This window comes from Manis pentadactyla, chromosome 2 (genome assembly GCF_030020395.1).
Source record: "Manis pentadactyla isolate mManPen7 chromosome 2, mManPen7.hap1, whole genome shotgun sequence".
Lineage (NCBI taxonomy): Eukaryota > Metazoa > Chordata > Mammalia > Pholidota > Manidae > Manis > Manis pentadactyla.
The window spans coordinates 61,849,932-61,868,474 of record NC_080020.1 but is presented as its reverse complement, the minus strand read 5'-3'; the positions used below and the strand labels follow the sequence as shown (position 1 = coordinate 61,868,474).

Sequence of the window (18,543 nt, the reverse complement as noted above, 5' to 3'; positions counted from 1 at the left end):
AAATTTTTAACTATATTTTCATGAAAGACTGTTGCTCTTTCAGCTGCCATGTTCCCTGATTATTTAGGATAATAGTGGGGTTTTTGCCAGTCTGCAGATTAAGAAAACTAATATAATTATTGTTCTAAGAATTTTTCTCCTTTATATGATTCTAAATCTCTAGTGCTTGGCACAATTTGTTTGCAAGCCAACTGAAAACAAGTATATGAATAAGTAATATTATTAAAAGAAAAACTCAGAAACGCCAATTATACTTAGTTTGACAACTTGTCATTTAAATAGATATGTGTGCCCAAAATTGTCATTCCATATTATACAAGCAAAATAAAGTAAGTATTTTATTCCAAGTAACTTGCTCCTAGTTCCTGTGATGGAATTGAAAACACTGTTTCATGATGCTTTACGAATAATATGGCATTCTGCAAAGAACACAATAATTTGCAGGTGTTGTTTTTTATTGTTGTTGCGGACTGAGAATCTCTGGGAGAAAAGATCTATTTGTGTGATGTTTACTTGTTATATTAAGATAGATCTGAACTTGAAAGCTTACCCCTGGCAGTAATACATAGAGTTTAATTGGAAGTAGATGAAGTTGGGAATAAAGTAGGCTAGTGTACAGCCATAGGAATACAAAAATGGTCCCTTGTCAGCAGCAGGGAACAGAAAAGAGTTGATTAATAAAAATGATGTAAGAGAGGTGAAGAAGATGTGACATCTGAATGCATGTGGTGAGGAAAAGATTCTTAAACTTCAGTGTAAATGAAAATCATTCTGACAGTTTAATAAAAATACCTATTCCATATCCCCACTCCCCAAAATTCTGTCTCAGAATTTCTGGTATAGTGATTTAGGACCTGCATTTTTAACAAATTCTACTTCTGATTCTGATTCAGGTGGCTGACAAACATGTATGGAGAAACATTAGAACACGGTATGCTCTCGTTTGGAGCCATTAGTTTGACTGCTATTTCAGAATTATTTAGTACTTTGTATGTTCGTTTCTGGAAAGGACTGCTGCACATGGGGAAACCAAGGGTAAAGGGTAACTTCAAGATTTTATGTCTGAGCACCTAGGAGAATAATGCCGTTAAACAAGATGAGGAACACAATGGTAAAATGACATATTATAAGGAAGGAAAGATGATGCACTTTTTATTGATGTGTTGTATGGTTCTTCAAGGGGTGGAGGGAGTGACATTAAATATCAACCCTCCTCCACTATAGCTCTGAATAAGGTTGTATATAAGGGAGAAAGGAAATCCAAAGAGCCACTTTATTACTGATAATTGCCAGTTTGGAAGATAAATAAAAGTGTATCACCAATGGTCTCCTTCACACTGAAGCCCAGCATTAAGATGCCTAGTGCCTTAAGTTCTACCAGGCAGGAGCAACTGCATTACTCTGTTACTTTCAAGCAGCTAAAAGACATTAATCTGTACACCTTACATACATTAGTTTGTTACAAATTTCTTACTGTTGACCTTGTACTTGTTATTTTAACACACACTTCAGAATTCAGAATTAGTGCAATTATTGTTTTACCTTCATTTGAACCTAAATGGTATAGGAGGGAAGATCACATCTTATCTACTACCTAATCCTTATTTGTCTACAGTATGCAATATTTAGCACAATGCTAAAATAGAGGTAGAAACTCTAAGCAATGTGTTGAATGAATACTTTTTTTAAAAGACAAATATTAACTTAGGCTTCTGGCCAGGTGTATGTTAGTATCTGCTCAAATCAAAGTTTCATTTTACTGATGTCGAAGTTAAAAAGGTAATGAATACTTTAACAAGATTATTTCAGTAGATGAGAGAGGCCAGAACTCTGAGCTCAACTTCCCAGAAACAAAGACATTGCTAGAGAGATTGACACTGCACCACAGGTCACCTGTTTTCTAATTGGACTTAACCAAAGGCAAAGTTAACTTTTTCTCATAGCTTCGTGACGGGACGTAGTTTTTAAACTTGGAAGAGGATGTCTGCCTAAGTTAGGCTCCCACTGTTCCAGAGACTAGGATATAAGTATAAGAGTGCTATCTTCTTTTTTGACTGTATTTCAAAAGGACAGATTCCAGTCCTTAAGAAAGACAGTCCTGGTTTGTAAAACTGGAGCTTTTAGAAAGATTTATAGCTCAAAAGGGCAGAGAATGAATTTACAATTACAAGTTTTCTAAGGTAAATGCTCCAAGGAAACAGAGGTCAGGGACCTAAAGTCAGGAAGAAATTTGTCTAAGTTTTGTACCTGAGCTGAGGGAAACGCCAAGCTCGTCTTATCAATGATTAGCTATGTTTCGTAAATTTTGCACCCAGTAATTCAAATTATGGACTTCTAATCCGTCATGGCTTCGTCATGTAAAGAGTTACTGCACACTTCACACGATCCTTTTCTGTTCACTTCCTTACTAGTGACCCACTTGTCAGGGCGCATGCGCAGAAGGCAGTGTGTACCTGACGTCATTGAACGCGCCTGACCCTACGTGCTAGCAACCGATAGCGTCCGTAGTAGCAGCGGCTGCTGAGATGTACGAACTTCCGGTTCTCAAGTCAGGGGCCTCCGCTGCCGCCTCTTACACCTGCTGCGGCCGGGCCTTAGCCCGGTGTTTGGTCTCCTTTTCCGGGTTCTCCCCTGCGCCCATGGTGCCTTTTGGAGCCAGGGCTGCGGGCCCGGCGGCTCCCGCGTGGTGAGAGGGCGGTCCGGGAACGATGAAGGTCTCGCATGGCAGCGGCTGCCTCAGCCGCCTGCTGGCCCTAGCCCTCCTGCCGCTGCTACTGAGAGGGCCCTTGGCCGTGCTGCTGCCCGCGGCCGAGGCCGCGCCGGACCGCGGTCCTCTGGACCATGGGCCGCGGACCCTGCCGCCCCTGCCGCCGGGTCCCACCGCTGCCCGGTCTCAGGGCCGCGCTCCGGCTGAGGCCGCGGGGCCACCGGGCTTTGAGGGCGGCAATGGCAGCAGCCCCGGGACAGGGCTTGAGGCGGACGACCTAGGAGGGAAGGCAGGGGAAGAAGGCTCGGTGGGTGGCGGCCTCGCTGTGAGCCCCAACCCCGGCGACAAGCCCATGACCCAGCGGGCCCTGACAGTGTTGATGGTGGTGAGCGGCGCGGTGCTGGTGTATTTCGTCGTCAGGACGGTCAGGTGAGGCAAAGCCTCCTTGAGCTTGCCCCCAAACAGGCCTGACAAGGGCTACATGGTGACCAAGTTAGGAAGATTGCTGTGACCCAGGGTTACCTCTTCCCCGTCCTCAGTAACAGGGATGCCTACCTGAATGGGACTGTGAAGATGACCGTCTTAAAAACCTGTGGTACCTTTGGGAGAATTTAAACCACCAAGTTGCTCCCTTTCATGTATAAATTACAAATTAGCATCCCACCTCCAAATCTCTTTGCCTCAAATGGCACTTTTCCTGAAGAGGAAGTAATCTTGTATTCGACCACACTATCTTGTAATGCTTCTCTTTTCTACTCTATATATTGTTGTGTACTTTGTCATTTTTGCCTATCATAATGCAAACTTCTTAAAGTCAGGGTTCTTATTTAGTAGCATTTGTAAGTCCTAGAGTTCGTTGTTCAATATTGTCACTTACCAGGAATCGGTATTTGAATGGATTAATAGCGCATAAGAAACTTATTACATGCGTTTTACTTTATAAAGTTGAAAAAGAAGAAAATTTCTCCTTACCAGCAGTTTCTTATTATTGGCCTTATTATATGATCCAGGTTTAATATTGAAGCAAATGCTTAATATCTTAATAAAACTCTAATTATATGTGAATTTAAATTTACAAAAATTTGACTTAGTAAATGAATAAATTTGATATTTCACACACAAGAAAACTTTGTAAAATGAATTAATCTATAAATAATAATTAATTCTAAGTTGTGCAAAAGTTTAAATTTACAAAATGAAGTTTCTTGAGCCAGTTCTTACTACAGAATGCTAAATTATGGAGTTATTTAAATTTCAGATTTGGAGCAGATCTGATCATTAAAGTAACACCTTTCATTTTACATATGAGGAAACTGACTCAGATGGGTAAAGTGATAATATCTAGTTTCTCATTGGATCTAGTGATAATCTATGATTATACAATCCACTTTTTGCTTTCTTTGTGTTCTTTCCCCAAGATGTGTACATCCTGACCAGTGTTCAACCCTTTGACTAAATAAACCAGGTCATTATATTGCAAGTGCCTGGTTACAAATAAAAGTAAATGATTATCATTTATTTTTCTGCTACTCTTAATGTCTTATCAAATAAAAAAGGATTCAATTAGTGATACTTGTTATCAGTAGTCTCCATTTGATACATTCTTTTGCTACTGAAGTAAAACTGTTTTATTGCATTGAGCATATTAAAATATTCCAGTCATATTATAAGACTGTTTTGGAAATATCTGTAATAAGCCCTTTTAAGAGGGCTAGTTGGGACCACTTCTCTTAAGAGATGACATGCAGAGTCAAGAGCTCACCATTAGAAGAGCCAGCCAAGAAAAGATCTGAGGGAGCACTGTCTAGGTAGTTTGCTCCTGTGTTATATAGAGTAGAGGATACATTTGCAGGAATGCATTAGTTTATTGTTTTCCAAACTTTCACACATTTTTCCTATAACTCCCTACCGTCTTTTTTTTTTTCATGTATTTCTTTAAATGTATTTATTTACCAAAAGTTTCCTTTTAAACAAATCTATTAATTTATGAAGGGAAAACCAACATCCCTTGGTTTTAAAAACCTGAAAAGTAAAATGTAAGCCAGTTATTCTAGGCATATGGTCTAAGGAACCCTGAGGGGTGGGAGGGTTCTTTGAGACCCCTTCAGGGAATCTGCTAGATCAAAATTATTTTCAAAATAATACATTCTCTTACAAGTATATTGGTTACAAGAAGTTCATTGATAGAGTTTCAAATTCCTTATTGCATCAAACTGTTAGGAAAATAACTCTTGTTGAGTTTTGGTAGAGAATCAAAAAAGAGTAAACACTAGTATTTGAAAAAGCTACTAAAATGCTCCTTCTCTTTCTAAGTTCCTATCTACATGAACATGGATTTCTTGTTTTATCATCCAAACAACACAATTGCAAATGACTGAACACAGAAGCAAATAGGAAAATCTAGCTGTTTTCTGTCTCTATATTCTATCTTGTTCTGTTTAAGCCAGCTATTAAAAGGATTTTTAAAAATCTAAATCAATGCCAGTTCTTCACTTTCTTTTGTCTTCTTTTTGACAATGTATTTTTCATTAAATATTTAACATGCAATGGATGTATTATTTTAAATTGATAAAAATTTTAAAGTTTTCTCAGGTTTAATTAATAATCTTAACTATAAATATACATAAATATAAACTCTTTCAGATCCTGAATAATTTTTAAGAATTTAAAGGAACCCCAAGACTAAAGCATTTGTAAACCACCAGTGTAAACAATATTTGAGCTGGATACTATCGGTTCACAAAAGTCAGCAAATCAAGCCCACTTTCTATTAAGGGGAAGTGAAAAGATGTTTGTGGGTTGTTAAAGACATATTACCACCAAACTGAGACTTTTCCTTGATATAAATAAAGATTAGGCGAAAGGAAGCATAAATTATATTTCTCAATATAATTGTTATTTCATGCTGTCTGTATAGTTCCTGTAAAGATTCAGAGTATTCTTGAGTATTACGTATCTTAAACACAAATTGTGGGTCTGGTGATAACATTTATGGGATGGTCCTTTTTCATTTTGCTTCTACCTTATTTATAATTTCATATGTAAATGTCTGTTGCTATTGATTTTTCTATCTTTGTTTCTGTAAAGTTTGGAAGAGTACTTAACAGTCTTCAGTCTGATTCTGTTGGATGACTCACTAACTTGCTGTATGTTAACAGCTAGATTCTGAACCATGACTAAGAAAAACTTACTTCTTTAACCAGCATCTACTATTTGCATTCAGTCCAAGTCCTAAATATAGGTGGCCACCTGATGTCCAAAGCTTGATCAATGCTAATAATGTCTGAGCAATGTTCAGAACTCATATTCTTTGCTTCCATATTATGGGATGAATACCATTTTGGTGAATGTCCATACTCCCAAAGTATGTGTGACAGCATAACATTAGCTATTTGTGCCAAGGGGTAAGAATGGGCAAAAATAATCATTTCCTTCACTGATGTGGGGTAACAGAATATTTTACTTGTAACTACTTTAATTTCATTGAACTTCCAAATTGCTTTGCTTTAATCTAATTCAGTTTTAATGAACTTATGACTAAAAATAGCTTCCATCTTGGTCTGGAAATACTGAAGAACAGTTAGGTTCTCTGTGTAGAAATTGAAAAAATATATGCAGGAACAGTAGAAACAAAGTAGGTTTACTAGGATTCATGTAGACTGTCTGTGAGAAGAGGCTCGTTGTATTCTATATTCAGTGTGAACATTATGTACAATATATGGTAGGTACTGACTAAGGAGTTGCCTAAGAATGAGCATTCTTAGTTAATTTTTTTATATTGCTGTACAGGTAGGTGTTCCATATTTGGAAATTTAAGGGTAATTGCTATTTATTGATAGAATAAAAAAGTATGAAGATTTCAGTTAATACTTAGATTTCCTTCCTCTCTGTAAGAAATTCTTGTCACAGTAAAATCTACACAGCAAGGGAAAAAAATACTCTATGTGGTCATAATTATTTTTTAGCATGTATGTTGATGATATAAAAACAATTTCTGGTATAACTTTGTGAATAATGGTCCTTGCCTTAAAAGCAGGAATTTTTTTTTTTTCATGCCATGGCATTGCTACTTCTTTCACTTTGTGTGCAATATGGTGTGTTGGAGGAAGACCAAGGTTTAGATTCCAATCCTGATACTTTTTTCTTCTGTAATCTTTATTAAGTCACTTAACCTTTCCACCTTAAGATCTCCTATAAATTGGAGATAGAAAGCTATTTTACAGAGTGGAAATGAGCATGCAATTTGATATGCTAGACTTCATGTAGGCAGTCAGTATTTATTCAGCTGGTTAGAACTGGGCACTGGGGATCAATTGTGAGTGTGAGACATTTCTGCTTCCATGGCACTTAACTGACTAGAGGAGCAGAGAGACAAATCAAGCAATCCTATAGATAATAAAGAATGTATAGGATGTTATAAGAAGTATTAAAAAGCAGTTCCTATTAACACTTAGTGTAAATATATGTTACTAATTTATTTTGAATGGTTACCTCAACTATAAGCTAAGACACAAAATTACACTTCTTTAAAAGAAACTTACTTTCTAACTGAAACATTTTTAAGGTTTGGCTTACCATCCTAATTTCTAACATTTATTAATTGCTTATTATGTATCAGATACTATGCCACATACTTCACGTGAATTTTCCAATTTAATTCTTGTAAAAACCTTCAAAGTAGGTAATACTATTTCTGAATAGTTCAAGAAATTGAGGCTGAGTAAGGTTAAATAACTTGTCCAAGGGTTCAGGTATAGGACCTGGCGGCACTGCACTGAAATCCAGCTCTGTCTGAACCTTGTCTGCATGCCTAGCCACATGCTGCTTCCTGTGGTTAAAAGTGACCAGGATAAAGTGATACTGCACGTAAGTATGACAAGCTTATTTATGGAGAAAAACCAGGTGGATATTGTATGTATCATGACTTTCTGTGTAAAACAATGTTTCTTGTGAATATTAAAAGCCCCACATTTCACTTTGATAAGTGAGTCAATCTTAGCATCTTTTGATCATTATGTCTGTGCCAAGCAGAAATAATTAAGTATGTTACCTCAATCCCCTACCCCCGTTTCCTTATCCAAAGATTTTCTTGATTTGCTAGGCATAATCAAGGAGTGGTGATATTTTAAAGCAAACTCTGTTAATCTGATCATATGTAATTCTACGTCAGCTCCTCCTGGAGCAAGTCTTTTGAATTATGAATATGGGATAGCTAACAGTATCTTTCCCATCTGTTAATTACTAACCTCAGTTATGGAATTTATTTTCTTTTTCTTCCAGAAGGCATGTTGTTTTAACACTACTTGCAAAATCATAAAGCATCCATAAAAGTCACTCAGTCCAGGCAAAAATAGTGACTATTTTGACTACTTAACACTTATGTTTTTACTGCCATTTATTTAGCAAATACTGTTGCAACTACTATGTGCCATTGGTAGACCCTATTATAAGGGTTAGCAGGCTCAAGGTGAAAAAGCCCCAGCCTTTGTGAAACCTCCATTTTAGTTGTCAATATAACCTTGGAAAGTGGAGTTTTCCCAACAATTGTAAATTGTCCTGTTTTGTCATCATTTATTCAATTAGATAGTATATATTGAATGTTATATATAGAGAGATCCAGAACTTGTAAATGTTTTTAACAAGTACAAGTTCTTAAAGAACTCATATTTTCCAAGTATGGAGAGTATGTGAAATGAGTTAAAATGGTGGAAGAAAAGGTGCCCATACCAGGGTCATGTTTGTTATGGTCGAGAATAGGGGATTTTTGCATTGTAGGAAACATAATTAATATTGTTACCCTTTCAGAAGACCTTATTGACAGGGAGTTTTCTTAGTGCACACCAGGGACACTGGACATCACAGGTCCCCTGATAGCATGCCTTGTGTATTGTTGTAGTAAGAAAGCTTCACATCTTTCTTAGTGGGAGGGCCCTGATATATAAACTAGTTAAAAGCAATTCTGCACTGATTGGTCACACTTTCAGTGCCACATAAGACTAAAGAGTCTACCTTAAAAAGTCATGTTCATGAATTTGAGCTGCTAAATCTCTGAGGAAAGAACACAATGAAAAAGTTATGATGATCTACTTGGAGTTGGGACCACTGAGATAAGCTGAAAAGCAAGTGTAGAATGAAACTCTGAAAAGTGGGTTTTTTTGCGACACTGTGACTTCTGATTGAAAACTGCTAAGAAAAAATTAACTTATTCAGACTGGAGGGGTTACTAATAGGATTTGCCCAAAAGATTCTTAAAAAGAATCAGAAGGAAATACACATCTGGGTGATAGAAGATTGGCAACATACCTCAGAGAAGCTAAGATGCTAAGTGTCCTTGTCAGGAGGTCTTGACGTGTAAGCAATAGAATATCCAATTAAAAGTGACGTTAGCATATGGACATTTTTGTTGCTGTTGTTTAGTTATCATGACGATGAGGAGGCTCAGGCTTGGTTCAGTGACTTGGTGAGGTTAGAATTCTTGTGGATGGCTACCTCACCTTTACTCTATGTTCTCACACAAGAGTGTCTCAAACAGGGAAGAGGGCATGAAAGAAATCCTCTTCGTAAGTTCTTTTTAATTGGGGTTGGGTTGGGGTGGAATTTTTCTCAGAAACTAAGCTGTTAGAAGCATCCCCTTCTATCTCATTTGTCTGAAGATTTACCTTCTCAGCCCTAGACAATGACTGACAAAAGGAAGATCGTATTTTCATGATTGTTTTATACCAATTATTATGATCATTATGTATTTCTTAGAGCTGGGCCCAATTGCTCTAAATAAAATCATGTTCTGTTAAAGCAGAAGAATGTTGCTTTTTGGATAAAAGAAAAGTAGAACTGTGATCAAGAGATGGCCTAAGCAGAAGAACATGAATGCACTTGTTAATACAAGTAGCTACCATGTTATTACTTTTTACCACAAATGTATGGAACTAGACCATACAGTTCACTAAAACAATACATCCAATCTGGTATAATGTAAGATCATTGTATTGGGGATCAGAAGGATGTTTTGGTAAATAATTTTGTGACCTTGGTTAAATTACTTTGATTCTTCAGGAAAACATTATAGCTTAATGTTTAAGAACTCAGGTTTTAGAGTCAAATTTCTTGTATTGGAGTCCTAGCTCTACCATTTACTGTCTCAAAGTTAATTTTTTGCAAGCCCTGCCTCTCTATGTATAAAATGAAGGCACTTATAGGATTGTTGTGAGGATTATATAAGGTAATGCTTGTAAGCTGCTTAGTTCAATGCCTAACATATGTGTACACTCGGTAAATATTATGTCATTTTTTATATCTAGAGTGGCAGTTGTAATATATTGTGGGCGTTTTACTGTAATACGTTTTCTAGTACCTCCCCTTTACCATACTCTGTATGGTATCTGATCTCTGAAATTAATCAGCAAGAGCATAGGTCTGATAGAACTAGAGATGGGGTGGGAACTGAGGAGACTGTAAGAGAAATCTGCTGGTGGGGTTGGTCATAGAGCCAGTCAGGTGAACTATGGGGGTCCTAGGTTGTAAATATGACTTTAAATTTGATTGGAAATAAACTCATGCTGAGCTGTCAAAGTGGAGATCAGAATAATTACCAAGCCTCACATCCCAAGCTTTAGGGCCTAAAAGAAAACACTAGGAAACCCATGCAAAGAAGAAGAGGAGAGCTATTTGCCATGCACTTTCATACAGGACACCTCACAGCTAAATTGTATGACATTTACTTAGGATTTACTTCATCTCAGGCTATCCACCAACATAGCATCAGAAAGACAAATCTAAGCACAAGAACTGATTATATGTGCTGAATTACAGGGAGCTGAGTGAGAAAAGGCATCTATCAGAGAAAGCAACATTGCAACATACAAAACACAGATGAACATGCATTTCTTAGCTTTTGTGTGTTCGCCATGAACATTTACAGGAGGTGGGCAGTGGTCGCCATGAACATTTACAGGAGGTGGGCAGTGGCAGGAAACCTGTTGGGGAAATCTTCTATTTAGTGCTGTGCTTGGGCAAGGTGGTGATAGTAACATAGCTTGATAACCTATGGGCCAATAGAGATAACCAAAGAATAATTCTGAAAAGAGGCCAAAGGAATTCAAAAGGTCAGTAGTCCAAGAACTTCAACATGGGGTCAGTAGCTCCTGAGAGCACCATTGCTTTACGTCAAAGTGCAATAATTATAATGATCCTGAGAGATAAAAAAAAAAGTAGGATTAACTCTTTTTTATCCTGTACAGTAAGGCAGGGATATCTCTAGTGTTGGATATGGTGTCATGTTGAATGCTGAGAATTTAAAGGAAGAAAAAAAGGTTAGTTTGGCTTTTGAAAGGATAAACTTCAATTATTTAGAGTACAAATGAAGGATAACTACATGTTACAATACTCAAAAGGTAAAAGTGAAACTTCTCAGCACAAGAAGCATTGGCTGTTCTAATTGGTTAGTATATGAGAGTCACCTAAGCTCTACCTAAAACATCCTGTGAGTATCTTAGAGGTCCTGGAGTGAGTGTGTATTTAATATGTTTAATCTAGTACTTTTTTTTTTGTCCTGAGCCAGAAAGCAATTATCCATATTATGACTTAAAAATTGGCATCTCCCCTAGATTATGCTATGGTATGTTTCTGGAGATGAAGTTCTTTCAGGCTTCTCTTATCTCAGAGGTGGTGATGTGCATATGAAATTGTAGGTATCTTTGTTATACAGAGAAAATGCTAGATATATTCTGAATCCATGTATTTCAGTTAATTAGTTGACTTAACAGATACTGTGCATCTGCTTTGTGCCGGTCCCTGTGTGCTGTGGGTATAGTGGTGAGCAAGAACAAATCTGTTTCCTGTTCCTGTGAAACTAATAGTCTGATAAGGAAGACAGATAGTTACACAGGTAAGTATGCAGGTACATCATTGATAAGCTCTTTTATGAGGATGTCCATGGGTGGTATGGAAGTCATAATAGGTGTGTGTTTGCGACCTAGCTAGGTAGATTAGGGAAGGTTTCCCTAAGGAAGTAATACTTGAGCTGGAGGTCCAAGGTACATGTATAGGCATTACTGCAGCAATATTTTGGTGTGTGGTTATGAGTGTGAGGCCAATGACAGAGAAAGTATGAACATTATAATGGAATGAAAGAAGGCTTTGTGTCTGGAGTGCAGAAAGTGAAGTAGAATGTAGAGTGAAAAGCAAAGTGAAGGTAGATAAGCATGAGCCATCCTGTGTTGAACTTTGTAGGCCAAACTACAGAATCTTTACTTAATGCTGAGCAGTAAGAAACCAGTGGAGATTTTCGAGGATGGAGGGGAGGTTAGTGGGTGACCAGGATAGGCAGAAGTAGACAGTTATATGGCTATTTTAATAGTCAAGGCAAATAAATGATAATAGCAGTGATGAACACTATAAAAAAACTTAAGTGGTCTCAGGAAATACAGTCAACTAGGGCCATGATTCCTAGGCTTGTTCCCAGCCAATGACTCACTGTGGCCCAACTGGGCCATCCTGACTGACAGACAGAGTCCTCTTGCTTGAGGATATCACATTGGCTTACTCAAAACTTTCTCAGAATTGCACTGCAGTCAACTGATCTTACCCAGTCATTCTTCCTTTCCACTCTTTTTCAAAGCTATCATCACACTCTGCAGGGCCTCCCCATCTTCTGCTCCTTCCCTCTTTATCCTTCAGAAGTCTTTCCCCAAGTAAACCTTCTGTACTCTGTATGGTTTCCAAGGCTGCTATAACAAGGTACCATGAACTATGTGACTTAAAACAACAGAAATATGTCTCCTCACAGTTGCAGAAGCTAGATATTCAAAATCAAGCTACTGGCAAGATAGGTTCCTTCTGAAGGCTATTAAGGGAATGTTCTGGACTGAATGTTTATACACCCCTCTAACCCCCCACCAAATTCATATGGGAATGTATTTGAAGATAAAGTCTTTGAGGAGGTGATAAAGGTTAAGGGTAATGATGTCAATGCTGGGCCCTCATCCAATACGGTTGATGTCCTTATAAGAAAAAGAGACATGAGAGCTCACTTGCTTCCTGTGTATACAAAGGATGTCATGTGAAATGGTGGGTGCATATGAACCAAGAGAAGAAGCCTCTAAATGAAGCCTACCTGTTGGCACCTTCATCTTGGACTTCCCAACCTCCAGAATAGTGATAAATAAATTTCTGTTGTTTTAGCCACCAAGTCTATGGCATTTTATTAATGGCAGTCCAAGCAGACTAATGGAAGGCTGTGTTCCAGGTCTCTACCCTCAGCTTGTAGATGGCCATTTTCATGTTTATTTGATGTTCTCTCTGTATGTATCTGTGTCTCAAAATTTCATCTTTTTATTTTTTTTATTTTGGTATCATTAATATACAACTACATGAGCACCATTGTGGTTACTAGCTTCCCCCCATTATCAAGTCCCCACCACATACCCCATTACAGTCACTATCCATCAGCGTATTAAGATGCTATAGTGTCACTACTTGTCTTTGTTCTATACTGCCTTCCCCGTGCCCCCTCCTACATTATGTGTGATAATCCTAATGCCCCTCATACCCCTTATCCCTCCCTTCCCACCCTTCCTCCCCAGTCCTTTCCCTTTGGTAACTGTTAGTCCATTCTTGGGTTCTGTGAGTCTGTTCTTTGTTCTTATCCTCCACAGATGAGTGAAATCATTTGGTACTTGTCTTTCACCTCCTGCTTATTTCACTGAGCATAACACCATCTAGCTCCATCCATGTTGTTGCAAATGGCAGAATTTGTTTTATTCTTATGGCTGAATAATATTCCACTGTGTATATGTACCACATCATCTTTATTTATTAATCTACTGATGGACACTTAGGTTGCTTCCATTACTTGGTTATTGTAAATAGTGCTGCTATAAACATAGGGGTTCATATGTCTTTTTCAAACTGGGCTCCTGCATTCTTAGGGTAAGTTCCTAGGAGTGGAATTCCTGGATCAAATGGTATTTCTATTTTTAGTTTTTTAAGGAACCTCCATACTGCTTTCCACAGTGATTGAACTAATTTACGTTGCCACCAGCAGTGTAGGAGGGTTCTCCTTTCTCCACATCCTCACCAACATTTGTTGTTTGTCTTTTGGATGTTGGCCATCCTAACTGGTGTGAGGTGATATCTCAGTGTGGTTTTAATTTGCATTTATCTGATGATTAGTGATGTGGAGCATCTTTTCACCTGCCTGTTGGCCATCTGAATTTCTTTGGAGAAGTGTCTGTTTATATCCTCTGCCCATTTTTAAATTGGATTATTTGCTTTTTGTTTGTTGAAGTGTGTGGGCTCTTTTTATCTTTTGGATGTCAACCCCTTGTTAGATATATCATTTATGAATATAGTCTCCCATACTGTAGGATGCCTTTTTGTTCTACTGATGGTGTCCTCTGCTGCACAGAAACTTTTTAGTTTGATATAGTCCCACTTGTTCATTTTTGCTTCCGTTTCCCTTGCCCACGGAGATATGTTCATGAAGAAGTTCTTCATGTTTATATGCAAGAGAGTTTTGCCTATGTTTTCTTCTAAGAGTTTTATGGTTTTATGACTTACATTCAGGTCTTTGATCTATTTTGAGTTTACTTTTGTGTATGGAGGTAAACATTATTCCAGTTTCATTCTCTTACATGTAGCTATCCAGTTTTGCCAACACCAGCTGTTGAAGAGGCTGTCATTTCTCTATTGTATATCCATGGCTCCTTCATCGTATATTAATTGACCATATATGTTTGGGTTAATATCTGGGCTCTCTATTCTGTTCCAGTGGTCTGTGGGTCTGTTCTTGTGCCAGTACCAAATTGTCTTGATTACTGTGACTTTGTAGTAGAGTTTGAAGTTGGAAACAAGATCCCCCCTGTTATATTCTTCCTTCTCAGGGTTGCTTTGGCTATTCGGGGTCTTTTGTGGTTCCATATGAATTTTACAACTATTTGTTCCAGTTCATTGAAGAATGCTGTTGGTATTTTGGTAGGATTGCAATGAATCTGTAGATTGCTTTAGGCAGGATGACCATTTTGACAATTATTAATTCTTTCTAGCCAAGAGCATGGGATGAGTTTCCATTTGTTAATGTCCTTTTTAATCTCTCGTAAGAGTGTCTTGTAGTTTTCAGGGCATAGGTCTTTCACTTCCTTGGTTAGGTTTATTCCTAGGTATCTTATTCTTTTTGATGCAATTGTGGGTGGAATTGTTTTCCTGATTTCTCTTTCTGCTAGTTCATCATTAGTATATAGGAATGCAACAGATTTCTGTGTATTAATTTTGTATCCTGAAACTTTGCTGAATTCAGATATTAGTTCTAGTAGTTTGGAAGTGGTTTCTTTAGGGTTTTTTATGTACAATAACATGTCATCCACAAACAGTAACAGTTTGACTTCTTCCTTACCAATCTGAATGCCGTTTATTTCTTTGTATTGTCTGATTGCCATGGCTAAGACCTCCACTTCTATGTTGAATAAAAGCATGGAGAGTGGGCATCCTTGTCTTGTTCCCAAACTTAGAGGAAAAGCTTTCATCTTCTCACTGTTAAGTATAATGTTCATTGTGGGTTTGTCATATATGGCCTTTATTATGTTGAGGTACTTGCCCTCTATACCCATTTTGTTGAGAGTTTTTATCGTGAATGGATGTTGAATTTTGTCAAATGCTTTTTCAGCATCTTTGGAGATGATCATGTGGTTTTTGTCCTTCTTTTTGTTGATGTGGTGGATGATGTTGATGGATTTTCAAATGTACCATTCTTGCATCTCTGAGATGAATCCCACTTGATCATGGTGTATGATCCCCTTGATGTATTTTGAATTTGGTTTGCTACTGTTTTGTTGAGTATTTTTGCATCTATATTCATCAGGGATATTGGTCTGTAGGTTTCTTTTTTTGTGTTGTCTTTGCCTGGTTTTGGTATCAGTGATGCTGGCTTCATAGAAAGAGTTTGGAACTATTCCCTCCTCTTCTATTTTTTTGGAAAACTTTTAAGGAAAATGGGTATTATGTCTTCTCTATATGTCTGATAAAGTTCAGCACTGAATCCATCTGGTATGGGGGGTTTTGTTCTTGGGGTGTTTTTGATTACTGATTCAGTTTTATTGCCGGAAATTTGTCTGTTTAGATTAAAATTCAGCAGTGAATCCATCTGGTATGGGGGTTTTGTTTTTGGTAGTTTTTTGATTACCAATTCAATTTCATTGCTGATAATTGATCTGTTTAGATTTTCTGTTTATTCCTGGGTCAGCCTTGGAAGGTTGTGTTTATCTAGAAAGTTGTTCATTTTTTCTAGGTTATCCAGTTTGTTAGCATATAGATTTTCATAGTATTTGCTAATAATTTGTATTTCTGTGGTATCTGTCATGATTTTTCCTTCATCATTTCTGATTCTGTTTATGTGTGTAGATTCTATTTTTCTTCTTAATAAGTCTGGCTAGGGGTTTTTCTATTTTATTTATTTTTTCAAAGAATCAGCCCTTGGTTTCATTAATTTTTTTTCTATTGTTTTAGTCTTCTCAATTTTATTTATTTATTCTCTGATTTTTATTATGTCCCTCCTTCTGCTGACTTTGGGTCTCATTTGGTCTTCTTTTTCCAGTTTGAATAATTGTGAATTTAGACTATTCATTTGGGTTGTTCTTTGTTCTTTACATAGACCTGGATTGCTATATACTTTCCTCTTAGAACTGCCTTTTCTGTGTCCCATATAATTTGGAGGCGTTGTGTTGTTGTTTTCATTTGTGTCCATACATTGCTGGATCTCTGTTTTAATTTGGTCATTGATCCATTGATTATTTAGGTGCATATTGTTAGGCCTCCATGTTTTTGTGAACCTTTTTGTTTTTTTTGTGCAAATTATTTCTAATTTTATACCTTTGTGATCTGAGAAGTTGGTTGATAGAATATCAATCTTTTTCAATTTACTGAGGCTCTTTTTGTGGCCTAGTATGTGGTCTATTCTGCAAATGTTCTGTGTGGAGTTGGGAAGAATATGTATCCTGCTGCTTTTGGGTATAGAGTTCTATATATGTCTGTTAGGTCCATCTGTTCTAATGTGTTGTTCAGTATCTCTGTGTGCTGACTTATTTTCTGTCTGGTTGTTCTGTCCTTTGGAGTGAGTAGTATGTTGAAGTCTCCTAAAATGAATGCATTGCATTCTATTTCCTCCTTTAATTCTGTTAGTATTTGTTTCACATATGTAAGTACTCTTGTGTTGTATGCATAGATATTTATAATGGTTATATCCACTTGTTGGACTGTCCCCTTTATCATTGTGTAATGTCCTTCTTTGTCTCATTACTTTCTTTGTTTTGAAGTCTATTTTGTCTGATACAAGTAATGCAATACCTGCTTTTTTCCTCCTATTGTTTGCATGAAATATCTTTTTACATCCCTTCACTTTTAGTCTTTGTATGTCTTTGGGTTTGAAGTGAGTCTCTTGTAGGCAGCATATAAATAGGTGTTGCTTTTTTATCCATTGTGTAATTCTGTGTCTTTTGATTGGTTCATTCAGTCCATTTACATTTAGGGTGATTATTGATGGATATTACTTATTGCCAGTTCAAGCTTTGGATTCATAGTTACCAAAGGTTCATGGGCAGCTTCTTTACTATATAACTGTCTAACTTAACTCACTTATTCCATTATGATAAACACAGTCTGATGGTTCTTTATTTCTCTGCCTTCTTTTTCTTCCTTCTCCACTCTTTACATTTTAGGTGTTTTATTCTGTACTCCTTGTGTTTTCCTTGACTGATTTTGTGTATAGCTGATTTTATTTTGCCTTCAGTTAGTATTTGGTTGGTCTTCTTTCTCTGCTGTGGTTTTATTTTCTCTGGTGACAGCTATTTAGCCTTAGGCATACTTCCATCTAGAGAAGTCCCTTTAAAATACAGTGTAGAGATGGTTTGTGGGAGGTAAATTCCCTGAACTTTTTCTCATCTGGGAATTGTTTAATCCTGCCTTCAAATTTAAATGATGATCTTTCTGGCCGATTCTATTTCATTGCATTCAATATTCCATGTCATTCGCTTCTGGCCTGTGAGGTTTCTGCTGAGAAGTCTGATGATAGCCTGATGGATTTTCCTTTATAGGTGATTTTTTTTCTCTCTGCCTCCTTTTAATACTCTGTCCTTGTCTTTGATCTTTGCCATTTTAATTATTATATGTCTTGGTGTTGTCCTCCTTGGGTCCCTTGTGCTGGGAAATCTTTTGACTTCTGTGGCTTGAGAGAATATTTCCTTCCCTAGATTGGGGAAGTTTTCAGCAATTATTTCTTCAAAGACACTTTCTATCCCTTTTTCTGTCTCTTCTTCTGGTACCCCTATAATGCAAATATTGTTCCATTTGGATTGCTCACACAGTTATCTTAATGTTCTTTCATTCCTAGAGATCTTTTTATCTCTCTCTGCCTCAGCTTCTCTGTATTCCTGTTCTCTGATTTCTATTCCATTAACAGTCTCTTGCACTTCATCCAGTCTGCTCTTAAACCCTTCCATTGTTTGTTTCATTATCTCCCTCTTGAACTCATCCCTTAGCTCTTGAATATTTCTCTGTAGCTCCATCAGCATACTTATGACTTTTATTTTGAAATTTTTTTCAGGAAGATTGGTGATTTCAGTCTCACCAAGCCCTCTCTCTGGTGTTTGAGAGATTTTAGACTGAACAAGGTTCTTCTACCTTTTCATGGTGATGGGAGTGTTCACCAGTGAGTGGCCCGTGTGTCAGCTGAGAGAACAAAGTCCCTTTCTGCTTGCCGGTTGCTTTGCCTGTCTCCACTGTCTGTGCCAGTTAACCACGCACAGGAAGCAGCCTCTGAGTTAATCCCCTAAGCTGCTGTGGGTGGGGCG

The 18,543-nt window shown here is 37.4% G+C and overlaps 1 protein-coding gene across 2 annotated transcripts in view; it reads left to right on the top strand.

Moving 5' to 3' along the window:
- Positions 1 to 2,521: 2,521 nt before the first annotated feature.
- FAM174A (family with sequence similarity 174 member A) overlaps positions 2,522 to 18,543 on the top strand; it is a 38,395-nt gene continuing 22,373 nt past the window's right edge. The window contains exon 1 of one of the 2 annotated variants that reach the window (XM_036925782.2): positions 2,522 to 3,136. In XM_036925782.2, coding sequence (XP_036781677.1) covers positions 2,709 to 3,136 — 428 coding nt within the window. In that variant the 5' untranslated portion in view covers positions 2,522 to 2,708. The remainder of the gene's footprint in view (positions 3,137 to 18,543) is intronic. The other variant, XM_036925781.2, reaches the window with a different exon arrangement.